At 39.1% G+C, this 17,646-nt stretch overlaps 2 protein-coding genes across 3 annotated transcripts; one reads left to right on the top strand and one right to left on the bottom strand.

The window, feature by feature from the left end:
* Window positions 1-146: 146 nt before the first annotated feature.
* Window positions 147-2,313, bottom strand: chac2 (ChaC, cation transport regulator homolog 2 (E. coli)). The gene is made up of 3 exons (XM_057357793.1): window positions 1,625-2,313; window positions 1,444-1,479; window positions 147-1,261 (listed from the first exon to the last, which is right to left on the bottom strand). The coding sequence occupies exons 1-3, from the start codon at window positions 1,757-1,759 to the stop codon at window positions 866-868; spliced, it is 567 nt and encodes a 188-aa protein (XP_057213776.1). The 5' UTR covers window positions 1,760-2,313; the 3' UTR covers window positions 147-865.
* A 231-nt stretch (window positions 2,314-2,544) lies between these two features.
* Window positions 2,545-12,696, top strand: asb3 (ankyrin repeat and SOCS box containing 3). Of its 2 annotated transcripts, XM_057357791.1 has the most exons (9): window positions 2,546-3,143; window positions 3,437-3,647; window positions 4,979-5,137; window positions 5,532-5,644; window positions 5,951-6,083; window positions 6,268-6,445; window positions 10,268-10,735; window positions 10,882-11,015; window positions 11,479-12,695. In XM_057357791.1, the coding sequence occupies exons 2-9, from the start codon at window positions 3,449-3,451 to the stop codon at window positions 11,628-11,630; spliced, it is 1,536 nt and encodes a 511-aa protein (XP_057213774.1). In that variant the 5' UTR covers window positions 2,546-3,143; window positions 3,437-3,448; the 3' UTR covers window positions 11,631-12,695. The 2 variants fall into 2 exon arrangements, with proteins under 2 accessions (XP_057213775.1, XP_057213774.1); XM_057357792.1 differs by lacking the exon at window positions 4,979-5,137 and having other exon boundaries at window positions 2,545-3,143; window positions 11,479-12,696.
* Window positions 12,697-17,646: the final 4,950 nt, after the last annotated feature.

Raw genomic sequence — 17,646 nt, 5'->3', positions numbered from 1 at the left:
ACAGGAAATTAACCCTTGTGTGGTGTCCGGGTCTGTGGGACACTCGTTGTTTACTCAAATACAAATGATGTGGTTGTTTAAAAAAAAAATCAAGATAATATAGATTTTTTTCTTTTTAGTAAATTACATTTTATTACAAAAAGGACCTTTTTCATAAATGTGGTCTAACAGATATATGACAAATATTAGCCATATATGCTGTCTTTGTTCCTTGTAACTTGGATAAAGTTATAAAATGTCAGCTTTTACTTTATTTAAAAAAATGAATTGGTAATAAACATGTACACCATGTAAGGGTTAAAAACGTTTTTTTTTTTTTGCTTATAAGATGAATGAAAATCACCAAAAAATGGGAGTTACAGAAAGACTCAAAAGTAAATGGATGGATGAATTTAAAACGAGAATGGATTTAAGTATCATGAAAACATTGCAAGAAGTGTGACCTTAACATGTTTTGAGCTTCAGCTTGTCGTGGCTTAGCTATAGGTGAAATAATGAGTTATAGCTGGCTATAACTATAATGGCTTCAACACATTCAAGTATCCTGAGTTAAACAAACCAGCCTCCAGTCCTGAATTGTTCACTCTATGTATAATAATACGTTTATAAAAAAAGCCCCTTCCCCAAGGTCAATGTACAAAGGTAGTGGAGAACAACCAAAACCAACTTCGTTTGATTCATATCCCAGTGTGAATTAAATCATGTCATAAAATTCATGCCTAGATTAAATACATAAGAGTTTGGAAAAAAAACCAGAACAAAAGTAGTTAAAGTGCATCTTATCAAGTAATCCCTTAAAGTGTGTGTCAACTGTCCTAGAGGATAAAAACAATCACTTAAAAACAAATGGACTTAATTCCTGAGGTCATAAGGGACGGTGTAAATTACAGCACATCTCCTTCTCCTGCAGTTCCTTCACAAGGCGCTCCAGAGAGAACAGGTGATCGTCTGAGTCTTCAGGTACTAGTTGCCTGAGAGCATCAGCAAGCTCAAACAGGTAATCTGTATTCGTGCCGCTTGGGCCTACAGACATGACAATCTGCCGAGCAATTGTCTCCAAAGGCGCTGGGCCAAGATAATTTGGGTTGTTACAGGATCCAATGTAGAGCAATGTGTCGGGCATTGGCTGATGTTCTTCCTCTTTGGGATAAAAAGTAACCGGTATCACTCCGTACCCACCTTTCTCCCTATAGTCTAGATATTCTTTGACCTCCTTTTCCTGGCCTGATGGCAACTTGTAAGCAACACCCCATACACAACCCTGCGAAGGTAAATTAATAGAAGATTATTAAAGGAGTAAATGTAAATTAAGTGTAAATGCACTTCTTTTGTCCTTAATTTCTAGAAATCACATGTACAGTATAAATATCACATGGCATTATTATCAACTGTTTTCCAGGTGCCGCCATATCGTTCAAGCACAATATTTAAATTGTAAATTACCTCAGGGTCCTCTATTAATGTCACCACTCGCCCAGGCTGAAATAGAAAAGAAACAATACTTACATAATACATTTTAATGTGTCTGTATTAAGAAGAGCATTGCATCATGCCAGGTCACTGACTGTAAACCAGCTGGTCAATTCTTATGGCAAGTAACTTTATACGAAGAACTTGTTCGTACCTTTCCAGGCACCCCTCGATGATCCGTGCTTCCCTGCCAAAACCTACGACTGAAGCCTTTCACGCAACCGACACGTTTGTCCTCGTATGGAAAGTCCACTTTCCAAATCAGAGACCCGTAACCGAAAACCCACATCTTTCGTGCTCTTGACAGCAGTGCTTACCGCGTGTGTGCCACTGACGCGTCGCTCCTGGTATTTCTATGGGCAGCTGACGCGTCTGCTCTGATGTATGTTTGGTTTAGGTGTGGGCATAGTGTAAGAGATGATTTGTATTACTAGGAATCACAAACAAGCGACAAAACACTCGACATACTTGTCTAGGACAGATCTAGACGGAAATGTCAAATCTCATAATAACTCTCTCTCTCTCTCTCTCTCTCTCTCTCTCTCTCTCTCTCTCTCTACCAAGGACTTAGAAAGAGCCATGTAACCACACTGATCTACTTTGGCTATAAACATTAACGTTTAAAACTCCCTGCCATATTCTTGAGACACTGACCAGGTACGATACAAAAGTGGCATTTTCAAAATAAAAGCCCCCCCCCTCCCACTGCGGGCTTTAAGAAGAAATCCCTACAAAGAGTGTACGATATGTGTAATAAAATATTTACTACGGTTACTGTTAGAAGGCATGCATGTTAACACATACTAAGCATTAATAGGCATGGTATTAATCGTTGCTGTTTGTTTAACCAAATCGTTGCGTACAAGAGGACAATGAACACTAATTATAGACTGGTTCTCATAGCAAGTACACATTCTTTATTAAGGAGTGGAGCTGGTTTCGAGTTAGAGGGTGGAACAGAGGAATATACGCATAGCACAAACACGACTTTATATGACCTGAAACATGTGTACTTTTGTTAGGATGCTGCGCCTTTAAGCGGCGCTATTACTTATATGGCCTGTATACGGGTTAGAAAATAATCGTGGCAGTTCATTGATAAAATCAGGAATGGACATGGATAAATACAGAATTGAACTACAGTGGAATTGTCGTGTCTAAACTATTCACGCCACACATTATGTGAATGCATGGAACCTAAAAGAAGATGCCTGTTACTCACCCGGAATCCTAAACCAGCCAATCAAGAAACAGTGTCCCCGGAAGTTCCGCAAGACATCTCTGGACCTAAACAAGTCGTACGCATTATAGTTTTGTTATTGTAAGGAATACTTTAAAATAACAAAGTGAACTAGATTGATTAGTACAATCAAAGTTTCGCCACGGCCTCGTGATTTTACGTCCAAAGCACCATTTCCTGTTACTCCATCTATTGCCTAAAGGTGCACTTGGATTTGGATTGTCGAAATTAAACCTGTGTACTTGGTTCTCCAATATAAGTTATTGGAGTTAGTCACGAGTTAGTAAAATAACGTTATTAGCGTAAAAGTAATGTAAAGAAGCACTGACGCTGCGTACTTCTGATTGGCTGCGCCGCGTCTCAATTCGAAGGCTGCGTCCTCAATGGAGGTTTAGGTTCATTATTTCAAACAAAGGAAGTGTTACATTTCAAGGTAAGAATGAGCCGACAATGATTACGTCTTAAGATAAATACATGTTAATTTGATAAGGTTTTAACTGAAATGAGACACCCTCGATGACGTGGTATGCGGTCGAAAAATGCGACCTCCGGAGGACGCAGAGTATTTACTCGCCAAGTCGTTACATTGCCTGGTAACCACAAACAGCGTTCATTCAACTGCAATTAAAACACCACAAGAGGCTGTCTAATTACACTTCAGCGCAGGCTCTGTGTAAATGTTATAGCAATATGCACGTTTTCGGTAATATTTATTTGTTTTCAAAGGAAAATAAGGAGATGGACTTCACGGAATGTTATAAAGACACATGCTCAGCGGTGGCGCTGGCGGCCCGGGAGGAGAACGGTCGACAGGTGCAGAGACTTATTCAGCGAGGCTTCGCCGTGGATGTGAGCGATAACCGGGGCTGGAACCCCCTACACGAGGCTGCGGCGGCTGGATCAGCGGATTGTGTGCGCCGTCTCCTATCTGCTGCAGGTAACCAGTTTCTGCTGGAGGTTTTTTTTCTGAGATTTATCCCGCTGCAGGCCCGCAATTATACATGTCAATTATACTTTATTTTTCAGAATTCAAACTATTATTTACTTGATGTGCATAATTAATATCTAAATAATCAATATCTGTTCAGTTTGTAACAAAGTCACTTAGGGACAAAGTGTAGACTTTTTAATGTCAAAATAAACATTATTTTTCATAATTCAAATAAATAGAAAGTAAAGTCTTGCATTTCCTATATGAACAAACATTTCAACAAAAAACACTCAAACAGAACATATTTTTAAAATGTTAATAGATTTATAGTATATGTTTAATTGCCACAGAAATAAACACCAAGAAATTAAGACTCAATTTCAGTCTCATTTTATCATGTGTTTTACACAAAAAAACCTCAATGTCTTCCTGGAATGAAAAAACAAAACAAAATGTAAGGGCTCCCTGGAACCTTCCAGGTGTTCCATGGGACTGTGAAGGGTCATTTCCTTGTCCTCTTCAGCCACTGCCAATGCTGTGCAAAAGGGGCACTGTTAAAGGCTGCAACAGTTTGTACACCGTTGCAGCGGAGGTATTTTTTTCTCTCTTAGAATTGTCATATGGTATGTCTCTACAATGCATGAAATGAAAAAATACTTGACGGACATACTCACCGACTGTCTAAACTGACAAAGTAACTAACAGTTAAGCGCCTTAAAGTAACGTTCCACAAATCATAAATAAATGAGCTATGCATTGAATAAATAAAAATAATCAAGAAATAATAACCAATAATAAAAAAGCCCCCTTACAACACCCTATCTAAAAAGAAAGTGTCCGCAGAAATAAAACACACAAAAGGATTAAATACTACGACGATTTCAAACTTTAATTATAATATGTGAAAGATGTGAACATAATAGTTGGGATAAACACCTAACGTAATATATACATTGATTTTTCACAACATGTGTGCAAAACTGGACTCACCGGGCTCTCCGCCATGTTGTTAATGCACATGTGTCCAGAAATGCGTGGTGCAGCCGGCCTGAGACTGGTGGTCTGGATCGTGTGTCCTTAAATGAGTGGCTACAGGCCTGCAGCTGGATACCCTTGTTCTTACTTGAGCATCGAGTGTCAGCCTGAGATACAGTCGCTGACTATTATGAAATTGTGTGTTGTATTAACATGACATCAATAATCACAGTTATTGTTGCAACACATCTATGACAGAAAATGTATTTTGGGGTAAAACATGGGTGAAGTCCCGCTGTGAATTTTTTTAACAGTGTTTTCTCTATCTGGCAATAAATGACAAGTGCGTCTATACTCCTCAGTCAACTGTGAAGACTATGTGAACACTTTGACACATAACTCAGAGACTCCGCTTTACTTTGCTGCAAAGAATGGGCATCTCCGGGCAGTGAAGTGTCTTATTAAGGGTGGTGCAGACCTTAACAGAACAACAAATGATCTCTCCTGTCCCCTCTTCGCCGGTAAGAAGCATCTGAGATCATCTCAGGCCATGTGTAGGCTACTTAAAGTGATATTTCACCCAAAAATGAAAATTCAGTAATCATTTACTCACCCTCTTGTCAGTTCAAACCTGTATGACCTTTGTTCTTCTGCAAAACACAAAAGTAAAATATTTTGAAAAATGTTGTGAAACCTAACAACGACAGTACTCCATTCACTTGCATTGCTTTTGTGTCCATACAATAGAAGTGAATGGACACCGTCGCTGTTTGGTTACCAACTTTATTCAAAATATCTTTTGTGTTTTGACAAGAGGTTGAGTAAATGATGACAGAATTTTCATTTTTGGGTGAACTATTTAATGTCTTATGAATGTTTACTTATATTTTTCTTGTTATATGTTAAACCTTCAAGCTGTTGATGGTGGGCACAGAGAGGTGGTGGAGTTGCTGGTTGAAAGAGGGGCAGAAGTCAACAGGACTCACTCTGTGTCAGACTGGTCTTGTCTCCATCAAGCTGCTTACAAGGTATAACTCGAGTGTGTCTAAAGCTTCAACTCTACTTTGTGTTTATAAAGCATTTAAATCTGTAAAAATGCTTCATTTATTAGACTAAGTAACAGAGCTCTGGTTACAAGTCAAGAATTTTAAATCTGTCATGCCATTCTAAACTTGTATGACCTGTCTTTGCCTTCTAAATTCATAACTTTGTTTTATGTCATGGACAAAACCAATATATGATGGAAATGAGGCGTAGGATAATACATAATGGATTTGCACCTTTAAATCTTTCAAGAAGTGTGTAAATAATGCTATAAAACTAATATTTTTTAGGGCCATACTGAGATTGTAAGGTACCTGGTGGGTGTGTGCCACCTTGAGGCAGTGGATGAATATAGGATCACACCCTTATTTGTTGCTGCACATTACGGACATCACCAATGCTTAGAGATCCTCGCAAATGCTGGTGAGCCGATTTCTTTAATGATTAACCTTGAATCATTTGCATCCTTTTTGTACATTGCTAGCAATGTTCAGTGTTCTCAAGGCTATTTTATACTATAACTTCATTTAGAGGCTGCATTTTAAAGTAAATCAATAAATAAATCAAATCAATATGGTCGTCTGAGCACAGGTTTTTATCGCCGTAGGGGCGAATGTGAACTGCCAGTCAAAGGATCTGGCCACCCCATTGTTCATCGCTGCTCAAAAGGGCCACTTATGTTGTGTGGAGAGTTTGCTAGCCCTTGGGGCTGACCCAAACCTGTACTGCAATGAGGACTGCTGGCAGTTACCCATCCATGTTGCTGCGGAGTTTGATCGCCTTAGGTATGGCAGCTTGTTCAATGATGTATTGCGTTCCAATGGGAATGTCTGTCAAGTGAATACGAAGGTGTTCAAAAAATGTTTATTAGTTCAGCATTTTACATTGACATTATCAACTATACACTCGATTGTTACGCTCTCAAAGTCATTGGTTTGATTCCCAAAAAATGCACATATTGCTAAAACGTATATCTCTAATGCACTGGGCATTCACACAAAATCTTGGTTTCAGGATGTCAAGCATGATTTTCTTAAAAACACGAGCATTAACAAATTTCCTTTTTATTCATTAAGACAAGGCATGACATGTTTCAAAGAATTAATTTAAGAACGTTAACTCGCAGGCCCGGTTTCACAGACAGGGCTTAGTTTTAGTCTGGACTAACCCATAGTTAAATTAGGATATTTAAGCTATTTTTATAAAAATGCCCTAGTAAAAAACATTACTGGTGTGCATCTTGAGACAAAACAATGGCGCTGACATCCTTTAAGATGTTTTAAGGAGAGTTATTTTCAGTTAAGACTGCTCAAACATTCATTTTAGTCTGGGATTAGCCTTAAACCTTGTCTGTGAAACCAGGCAATAGTTTACGAACACAATTTTGAATTTCTTTTACAAAAAAGGCCTTAAAAAACTCATTACCATAACCATTTAAAAACTCGTTGTCAATCCCATAGCATGTTTTGCTCAAGACAGAGACCCCATGATGCCTAAGCAAGCTTTTATTAATCATACATCATTAGACATTAATGAATTATATTTGAATGGAAAATTTATATTTAACAATTGTTTTAATGTGGAAAAGTACCTGTATCGGTAATGAGAATCAAAAGTCATGTACACAGAGTGACATGAGAATATTACATTTTGAACTAGATAAATATAAAATAATTCGATCACCTGGTAGCCATTAGATGTGTTTTTTCAGACAAAATCAAACTTAATGTAAATATTTTGTGTGTGTATGTGTAAACAGTCCTTTAAAAATGTTATAGAGGATGAGAGTATCAGTCATGGACACTTTTCCATTTTCTCTTTTTTGTCATATTCTGTCAATGATATGAGAACATATACTAGAACATATAATTCATTTTTTCAGAATGTTTCAGTTTTACTCTGTTTAAATAGCAACATATAATGCACTCAGACAAATCGGGAAGTGTTATGCTGCGTTCCCACCAAACGCGAATGAAGCGTTAAGTGATTTACATGTTTAGTCAATGCAAAGACATGATAGGATATCCTGCGGCGCGAATGACGCGATTCGCGCGTTTGACGCGCGAGCTGAAACATCGGAACTTTGCTGAAAATTCGCGCCGCGTTAACCAATCAGGAGCTTGCTCTAGTAGTGACGTGATTATGACATAGCGAGCTGAGGCAGAAATCCAAAACAACAATGGAGGACAAAATCATCGTCGCTGTATGTGGATACCTGGAGCTGTACGATACATCTTCTTACTTTTATCGAAACGGGAATAAAAAGGATCTTGCTTGGAAGAAAGTGAGTGAGGAGGTCGGACAATCTGCTAAGTTATAAAAAACAATCTTTACTCAATTTGCGCTATATATATATATTAGGGCTGGGACGATATATCGTGTAATTTTTATGCTCAGTTTCTCAATGGATTAGGGTTAAACGCCGCCACAGCCGCCAGAGGGTGCTCTCGAGTAGGCGTATTCGGACGCAACATTAGTATACGCACGTCCGAATCTCACGAGAAATTCTCCACCACCCGGATATTTCTCGCCTACTGTTTTATGAATACTGACGGATCGGACATACTATTCGTTCACCTACTACTTTTTGCCTACTATATAGCAAGGAAGTATGCCATTTCAAATGCAGCCGTAGTGATTTTAGATCGAGCAGTACTTCCTACTGATCAAAGAGCCGCAGTTCACGGAAGAGCTGTGCATAAAAAAGAATCGAAGCCTTTGCGATTTCAGAATCAACATAGACAGGTATAATTAGTGTGAATCGCGATATATATCGTCACAAGCCTAATATATATATACACGAGACTGGAGCCGCCTGTCAGAAGCCCCTCCCATGACGCGAATTCGTGTCTGTTGTGAAGTGAATTTCACGCGCGAATGAAGCAAATTTCACATGCGAATTAAGCGAGTAAACTCAAAATGTTCAAGCGTCCAACTACGGCGCGAATATCGCGATTTATTTGCGCAAGTCGCGTTTGGTGGGAACGCTCTATTAGGGTAATGATGATTTCAGCAGAAATCAAAAATAATTCATTTCTATGTTAAAAAGTGCTTTGTGCAAGGTAGAGAACACACAGTCATGTTTAAATGGGTCATATGGCGCGAACGCATGTTTTTCTGTGTCTTTGGTGTGTTATAAGTTGCCCATGCATGTATTAGACACGTAAAATTGCGAAAATTAAAGTGTCAGAACAAAATATGCAGCGAATGCTCACCCAGATCTTCCTGATATGTCTCGTGTAACCACACCCCCACAAATCCACGTCAGTTCGTGGTATGAGTTGACTAAGACCGCCCAAATGTTTATGCAAGTAAGGTGGGCGTACCTGTCAGTACAATTGCTTTGGAACCTGATATTCCAAATATGGTAAGAGCCGTTACATTTCCCTCACACGCATGCAGTATTCGACCAATCACTACGCACTGGTTAACTGGCCAATCATAGCACACCTTGCTTTTCAGAGCGATCAGAGCCATTGAGAGAGAGAGAGTCGCGTCAACTCCGTTGACTCCAATGGAACAGTTTTTTCACAGCAATTTAATGAATAAAAAAATGAAAGAAATAAAGCATTTAAAGAGAAAACAACTTCCTGGAACTATCTGAAGGATCCATGAAAGAGAAAACATAACTTCCTGGAACTATCTGAAGGCTCCATGAATCACGTGACGATCCAGCGTTTTGGACTTCCGTTGGCAGAACTCTCTCTCTCAATGGCTCTGAGAGCGATTGTTAAAAATCTGCGCGTTTCAGAGAGGCGGGACAAAGAGGAGATACAAACATGCACGGTATGTGGAAAATACAGCGTTTATGAACCTTAAATCGTGTATACACATTACACTACATCTAAAACAAACGATAATATTCGTTTTAGCCCTGTCATATGACTCCTTTAAAGAGTACATAACTATGGATTTTTAAGGTCCTACTTTGATTTATGGAGTGTCCAACAACAAGTTTATGTATGTAGAAGGTAAAAACACGATTATTTCGTAATAATAGGCAGTTATTCTTACCTTACTTCTTGACTGACTCTCAAATGATGCGTTCCGTGATTCATCTGTCTAATCCCCTCCTTTCTGCTAGCCTAGTCTGTGATTGGTCAGATAGTCTGCTGTGATTGGCCTATTGCGAATGAGGCTCACGAGCTACAGTGTTTGGGGGAGAAGAGTGAAGTTTTCGCGGGCAGTCCTAGCAAAACGTAGGTGGGGACTATATGTAGTGACAAATCTGCGGCGGTTCGCGAATCGGACTAGGGACGACTCATTTGCGTGATTCAGAGTCGACTCCCTTTTTTCCAAGCCAATAACTTTGTTATTCATTCACCTTCGGATTTACAACTTGGCAGACTGCTTACTTTCAAACACGGCAATTGTCATTTTCATGATCTCATGTTATGTACTCTTTAATAAGATCATTTTTGTGTTACAAAATGATTTGTTTTATAATTAAATTCTTTACTGTAATGATGTTTCAGTGGTTTCATGAGAACGACCCAACTTTAGATAAAAGCGTCTGCGAAAATGTGAATGTAAAAGTGGCTTTTTTGAGTCGTTTTGTTTTCTACACTACATTAATCTGGATGCTTGTCTTTTGTCATTCTGTATAGTGTTCTCAAAAAACTGATTCCTTTAACAAACCGAGTATGCGACCGGGGTGAAGGAAAGGTCAGTCCAGTTTACATGGCAGTACTTTTCATGCACGTGGACAGCCTTCGGGCCCTGCTAAAGGAGGGCTACAGTCCAGACGCTCAGAGGTGTCCGTTTGGCTACAGCTGCCCTTTGGACATGGCTTTGCATTGCTACTGTAGGAGGTATGACATGAACCAGGGTCGAGAGATCAATCTGATACTCTTGAATGCAGGCGCCCATGTGTGCATGGACGTATACACCTATGCATTAGAGGGCAATGAGCACGAACATTTACCTTTTATCCTGGAGCACGCTGGACTACCTCAGGGTGACCGACTCGGAGAGCTGGCCAAGAGTGCCCTTTCTAAGATGAGGAGGGCCTCCTACTGGCTTCCCCTGCTGCTGAAAGCAGGAATGGACCCCATGCTCCTCCTACAGGATAAAATGTAAGCAACACATTTGGACATTTTTTAATCATTAGTGGATTCTCCATGCCTGTGGTTTCTAATAAATGATTGTGCTTTATTAATGTCAAAGTTGAAACCACCGTGTTAAGCTCTTCATTTCGCTGTTATGCTCTAATTGGGTGCAGGCTTAAAGATGCTGAGTGCAGAGTGCTTAATTTCTTTCTGGAGTTCATTAATTGGAAGACTCTGCCCTACACAATGCTTCGGATTACTTCTTACCGCCGAACGATTGGCATATGGAAGCCACGCAAGCATTTCGGTAAAGAAGTGGATTGACGTGCATGTTCAGCCATATATTGATTTGTGTTTGTGATTATTTGGTGGGAATCAGTTATTAGCAATGAAGCAGTTCCGAAATTCACCGAATGGCATTTTGACAATTAAAATGTAGCTGTATAAAATTATATAGTAAATATTGCTTTTTATGTATCGTGTTTGTCCATAAAAAGAATGAATGGAATGAATTTAGTGAAAAAAGAGGAAACAGAATATTTTTAACTACATATTGAATCAAAGTGGCTTTTTGGCATAAATCATGATTGCTCTGGTTTAAAATCATCTAAGTAAATATTAAGATATACGTTGAATAATATTGAATTGCTAAATACGTAGAAGTATATTCATTTAGTAGTATTCTCCAGTGCTACTGCATTTTATTTAAGTATGATGTAAAGTGACAAATGCCCACAAATGCTCATGCATCTTTTGCTCTTTGCTTTCAGATTCAGTCCCTGCTTTAACCCATCTTTGCAGACTGGCAGTGCGGGCATCGGTGGGCAGCCTCGCTCTTTCTAAGACCTCCTTTGTACGGCAGCTACCCATTCCCACACTTCTTCAGGACTACCTTCAGTTCAACGATGTCAGTCCTGTCTAATGAAGTTCTCTCAGCATGTTCCGCTGCAGTATTTTGTACATAATGTTAATAACATTTTAATTACCGTTCATTGAAGCTGGACTCTGGCTCCTTTCATTAACTTGATATGTAGAAAATGTGGGAGGACAAATGTAGAATCTCACCAATTTATCCTGAACTGTTATATTTCCGTCATAGGCAGCTGGCCTTCAGACTGAGCTGCTGTTGAAATTCACCTCTGCTCCGTGTCTTTGGTTTGCCTCGTTATCTTATTTCTCTCAGTAGCTCTCTTCTCTGTCTGCTTCCAAGGTCACGCTGCCTCAAAGACGCATACTCTCTGCGAATGTTAATTGCCTTCGCAGGCACACTCGTTCAGAGATGCCACTATCTGCCTTTGGTCGTGCACTATTTATTTTGTGTGGTTTTATTTTACCTTCAGGCGTGTGCATGGCACAGCGTGAAAACCTTGCAGTTGCATTTAAAGTTGTGCGTGGCTGCGTGCGTCGTGACGGTGTTGGCCTTTGACTTGTATAGTGAATACTCAACTCAACTTTATTTATATAGCGCTTTTACAATTTTCATTGTTACAAAGCAGCTGTACATGAGACATATTGACTATAAGCAAAATAATTAAAGTTGTACCTGCAAAAACAAGAAAAGGTTGAAAACACAGAAGACAGACATACCCAAAAACACTCCACACAGACAATATGCACACGTACTAACACACATAGACATAGACACACACACACACACACACGGATGCGCACGCACACACACACAACACACACACACACACACACACACACACGTACACAGACAAGTACGCACGCACACACACACACACACACGCACACACGCTCAGTGAGAGCACACATTTAGGATAAAGGAGAGAGAAGCACAGGTCAAATATAACAGACTATAAATTCCTATATGCAATATTAATTAAGTAAAACTTTAAAATTCTAAAGCAGCCCCCCCGGTCAGGCAGATAGTGCAAAAACAGTATGCAAACGGTGGCGAGGAACCCAAAACTCTAATCGAGAAAAAAAACCTCAGGAGAACCCAGGCCCAACCAGGGGATTCCAGTTCCCCTCTGGCAAAAGCTGCTGCCTCTGCACAAGCTCCAGAGAACTTGCACAACAAGGCTAAATAAAATAAATAAACTTAATAATAAAATAAATTATAGTTTAAGATTATCATTAATAATCTAATAGCATTTGAAGTTTTGTGGTGAAGACATGTCAAGAGACCGCGTCCTTCTTTATCCAGCTCTATCATCTCAGCTCTTGTCAGGTCCCCACTTCCCATTCTCCGCTCTACCATCAGGTCAGGCCATGAACTGCATCCTGCTCGCTGTGGTAACCTTGGAACAATGAGACAAGACTGGCTGAGAGTAGAGTACTGTTCTGTACTCTTTGATGCAACAAGTACATCAGTTGTGTTTTTGGTTCCGGTTGATCTAACTAATGCAGCCTAAACCCTCAGAAGATTTATATTATGGAAGAGTAGTGTATGCAAGATTAAAAAGATGCGTCTTTAGTCTAGATTTAAACTGACAGAGTGTGTCTGCCTCCCGGACAGTGCAGGGAAGACTATTCCAAAGTTTAGGCGCTAGATAGGAAAAGGATCTACCACCTGCACTTGATTTTGAAATTCTAGGTATTACCAACTGACAGGACGCCTGAGAGCGTAATGCACGTGAAGGACTGTAATACAAAAGGAGTTCATTCAAGTACTGAGGAGCTAAACCATGTAAGGCTTTATAGGTAATAAGCAAGATTTTAAAGTTAACGCGATGCTTTATAGGTAACCAGTGCAAGGTTGACAGAACCGGGCTAATATGTTCATACTTTTTTGTACGTGTAAGAACTCGAGCTGCCGCGTTTTGGACCAATTGGAGTTTTTGTAATAAGCCTGCAGGGCAACCACCTAACAGTGCATTACAGTAATCTAGTCTTGATGTCATGAATGCATGAATTAACTTCTCTGCATCTATTCATTGACATTGAATGGAGCTGAGCCTTCACGAATGATCGTCATCTACAAGAGCTTGCTTCTTTTTTACGAACACGTCGCAGTTGCAATTTTATTTATTCTTTTAATTAATGGGTACTTAATTTTTTTTCTTAAATTTATAAATAATGACCGTGTTCATTATATTCACGTTAATATAAAAAGCACTGACGCTGCATACTTCTGATTGGCTGAGCCGCGCCACTATTAAAAGCTGACATTGAGAAGTACACCTGCGTGCTTTAACGCACCTACGTTGCCTGGCAAACATCATACAGCTTTTAGCATTAAACTGTTATTGAAACACTTGTATCATAAAAGTGTTACTGGTGCCGTAGTCATTTTTACTAAGGGTGTCTAAATGTATCTACTGTGAATCCCATTTTATATGCACTGTTTTAGCGGCAACAACATAAACTTTGTGGCCCAAACCTAATTTCCGGTAGACCTCTGCAAACATAACTGTTTAGTATTTTTAATTTAATACAATTAATATACAATAAAATGGTTATATAAACTTAATATGAAATAAATTGTTATAAAATAATCAAACACAGACCGGGACAGGCACGTGCGTCCGATGAAACCGTAGACCTCTTCGTAAAAAGTAAACACTGGTCCAGAAGCGGTTTCAGTTTTTATTTGTTAATTATTATGATTAAATCTTATTTGTTTAACATTTTAAATTGATTATTCTGTGAGTTGTGTGTAGTGAAACAGAATGTACTTGTGGACCAGCGTTGGCATCCTAAGTGGTCTAACACGGCCTTGACTGAAAAAAATCTAACGGATTTAATGGTTATTATGGGAATTGTAGTAGGCTTTCATGGAAACTGGGTGTCTATGTGTTGGGGTCTGTTGGTGAGTTATTTGGCAGATAGAAATCATAGAACTCAATATGATACAAATGGAACAAGGCTCAAAACACACAACATATAGTTGAAATAGTAGCATTTTAATGACAACTATTAGATATTCCTATTTAATTCCAAAAGGGATGCGTAAAGGCGTTCCTTATGTTGAATTTATTTCGTATGGTATATTGTGTACCACATGCAAACAGCAGGGGGAGAACACGTATAACTGTGACAGCAGTGGGCCGCAGCTTGACTACATGAATGAGGGGAGCCATTTCTGCTCCTTCCCCGTTTTTTCAAATTCAGAGCAAACCAGAGCATGTGTCTCAGCAACTCTGCCTTGTTCTAGACAATCAGGCCACCTCTCTGCGGGAGACTGTGGAAAAGCCAGGCATCAGTAATCATGTGCATTAAGCTTTTCTTGTGCTGCAGGTAAGACCAAGTCCAACAGTTAGGTTTTGATTAGCAATCAGGCTTATACAGCCAAAGGACTGACTTAGATTCTTTCTTTCACACACATTTCTTAACAAAATCTGTGACGAGAGTCATAAACCTTTTTAAATAGCTTGTGTCGATTATCCATAATATCCAGGTACATTTTAAAACCGTGATCACAGGTTTCACATGAGAGTTACACAAATAAAATATATATTTTTGCGCATGTGCCTCTTCCGGACAGAGCTGCTACAGAGTAATAAATGTCTATTTTTTACCAGCTGCTGCCCCCAAATAACCCTTTTTATTTGAAGTCCCTAATTAAATCATTACAGAAAGATTGTGTCCGGAAAACGACGTACATAATTGATGCAACATAATCTAAAATGTAGCTACAGCGACACGCACGTTCTATAAAAAGCCGTTCTGACGTACAGCCGGTTCACTCAGTCAGAGCTCAAAACCTGAATTGTCGAGCAGCCTCCACCCTTCACACTCTGAATTTTGTTGATTCCGTAGTGGCCCTCGTTTTTGAGTTAGAAGAAACCTCTAAGAAAAAATCATCACACAGTGAAGCGCATCGGCTGTCTCCTCATTTAGTCACATGGCACGTCTCACATTGAAGTGCTCAGGCTTTTCAGAAATGTGATAAGTAATTCTCTAAGCTTCGTACGTCGGAGGATTGAAGAAGCTGTGGTTGGCCATGACATTTTGAATGAATATTCCAAAATATAATATAGTGTTAAATGGCAGCTTTTTGCTGAATTAATATATACTTTGGTATCTGTGAATGCGCTCTTTTTTCTGTGTATGCTATGCAGGGGCATTTAGTTTGTTTCAAGGATCTAGTTAGGAAGCGCAGTGCCCTTATCGTTGGTTCATTGTGCTATTTTCACCATAGACCTAAATTGCGAGGACACGGTTGCCTGGCGACCTGCTGATGGAAAGTATCTGCTAAAATATTTCCTGGGGAGCGGTTTTTCTCTAGACTTTCTAGAACACCCTCAACATTTTCCACACTGGGGATTATTAAAAAGTTAACGAGACTTACTATATAAATTACAGTCATCAAGAAAATAAGAAACGAAAACATAAAAAATGTTTTGCTTGCGCTCATTACATCACCTGTTGGGAATCATCTAACTTTGCCGCTGCACACATGATTTATATTACTTGGTATGATTCGATAATTCTTGCCTTTTTGATGGAAGAGTAGTGCATCTTATTGCATTTGTGCATAGTCTGGTACCCACTGCTAACACACTCCAAGGAAATAAACAAAGGTGATGGGCTTCTGTTTGCTCTCACTGAACATGAGATTAATGTGTTTCTCCAAGTCAATTTGTTGTTTTATCTTCCAGGTCCTACATGTCTCATCTCATTGATTTTACTCTTTGCCACCTCACAAACAGGTCATTATGTATTCGTTTGTGTGTGTTTGTGTCAGTATGTTTGTTTTGTCAGGTGTAATCTGGCCAGAGGAAATGGGCCATTTCATTTGGACATTTGTTTCAGGAAACAGAGGAGTGTTGATATAAACCTTGCTGTTGCTTGTAACTGGGTGGAGATGTTTTGTGAATGTGATTGTTGAAATCAAACAATGTGTTTTCATTTACTCACCTTCATGTCATTACAAACCTGTATAACATTCCTTATCAGAACACAACGTAAAAAAATTGGTGAATTTTCAGTTGGGTGGATTCAATTCAACGACTTAAGTTTTTTATGAGTCACTTTAACGCTTAATAAAACACCCAGGAGTGTCAGCAAGAAAGTATGTGCAGCTCACACAAACAAAGTTTATGCTAGTTTTTCGGAAGCTTTTCTGGATCTGCTTTAACAGCAGCCACAACATTCAGGAAAATTTGTTCATATAAATACAATATGCAAAGAGTGCTGTTTGGGTATCAATGAATATATCATCTGGTGCTCTTAAATGTGATGTGTGTAATATTTAGGAGGATCTGTTGACAGAAATGCATTATAATATACATATACTATGTCTTCAGAGGTGTATGAAGACCTTACATAATTCTACGTTTTTATTACCTTTGAATGAGCTATTTCTATCTACATACACCGCGGGTCCCCTTACATGGAATTCACCATGTTGTTTCTACAGTAGCCCTAAACGGACAAACTGCTCTACAGAGCGTTTCATAAATACGTTATCTCCTTCTGCGAAGAAGAGAAAACTTGACGACATTTAGCTTGTGGCATACTTCCATTTTTTACAGCCGAACGCACAGCCTTGCAAAGTATTTTGCCTTTGACTCATACGACGCATGCACATTACGACATATTAACTGTGTCTCGTTTCTTAAGGCTGCGTCCTTGTGTCCTCTTGAGGTCTTATCTTCTAAAGGATGCGGTATACGGAGGAACCTCAACTTAGAATTAAATGAGACGTCCTTCGTAGGACATACTGGCAGAAAAGGAAACAGGAGGTACCACGTTGCTATGACAACACGTTGCACTCGCACACCTGTCAAACTAAATAAAATGATTTCTACATGATTTTAAGAGGTAAAAAGTTGGTTACTTTCTACCCCAAACAATGCCAAAATAATTAAACAAATGTAGCATATTTTGCCTTACTGTTTTAAACGTTTAAAAATCACTAAACACTTGTAAACTTATTTACTACATATGCCTGCTAAGATTAAAAAAGTGACACAAATTGTAAACTGTTAACATTTAAACACCACATATTTGATTGAATGTGCAGT

The sequence above is a fragment of the Triplophysa rosa genome, linkage group LG18 (genome assembly GCF_024868665.1).
Source record: "Triplophysa rosa linkage group LG18, Trosa_1v2, whole genome shotgun sequence".
In the NCBI taxonomy this organism is placed as follows: Eukaryota; Metazoa; Chordata; class Actinopteri; order Cypriniformes; family Nemacheilidae; genus Triplophysa; species Triplophysa rosa.
The sequence above is the reverse complement of the archived record's forward strand: the minus strand, read 5'-3'. Positions and strand labels throughout refer to the sequence as shown.

Excerpts from the sequence above, each read along its gene's own strand:
- chac2 (XM_057357793.1), bottom strand. The coding sequence starts at position 1,759 with ATGTGGGTTTTCGGTTACGGGTCTCTGATTTGGAAAGTGGACTTTCCA. Across the intron at positions 1,480-1,624 it reads ATCGAGGGGTGCCTGGAAAG|CCTGGGCGAGTGGTGACATT; the intron begins GTACGAACAAGT and ends TTTCTATTTCAG. Across the intron at positions 1,262-1,443 it reads CATTAATAGAGGACCCTGAG|GGTTGTGTATGGGGTGTTGC; the intron begins GTAATTTACAAT and ends TTACCTTCGCAG.
- asb3 (XM_057357791.1), top strand. The coding sequence starts at position 3,449 with ATGGACTTCACGGAATGTTATAAAGACACATGCTCAGCGGTGGCGCTG. Across the intron at positions 6,446-10,267 it reads GCGGAGTTTGATCGCCTTAG|TGTTCTCAAAAAACTGATTC; the intron begins GTATGGCAGCTT and ends CATTCTGTATAG. Across the intron at positions 10,736-10,881 it reads CTCCTCCTACAGGATAAAAT|GCTTAAAGATGCTGAGTGCA; the intron begins GTAAGCAACACA and ends AATTGGGTGCAG.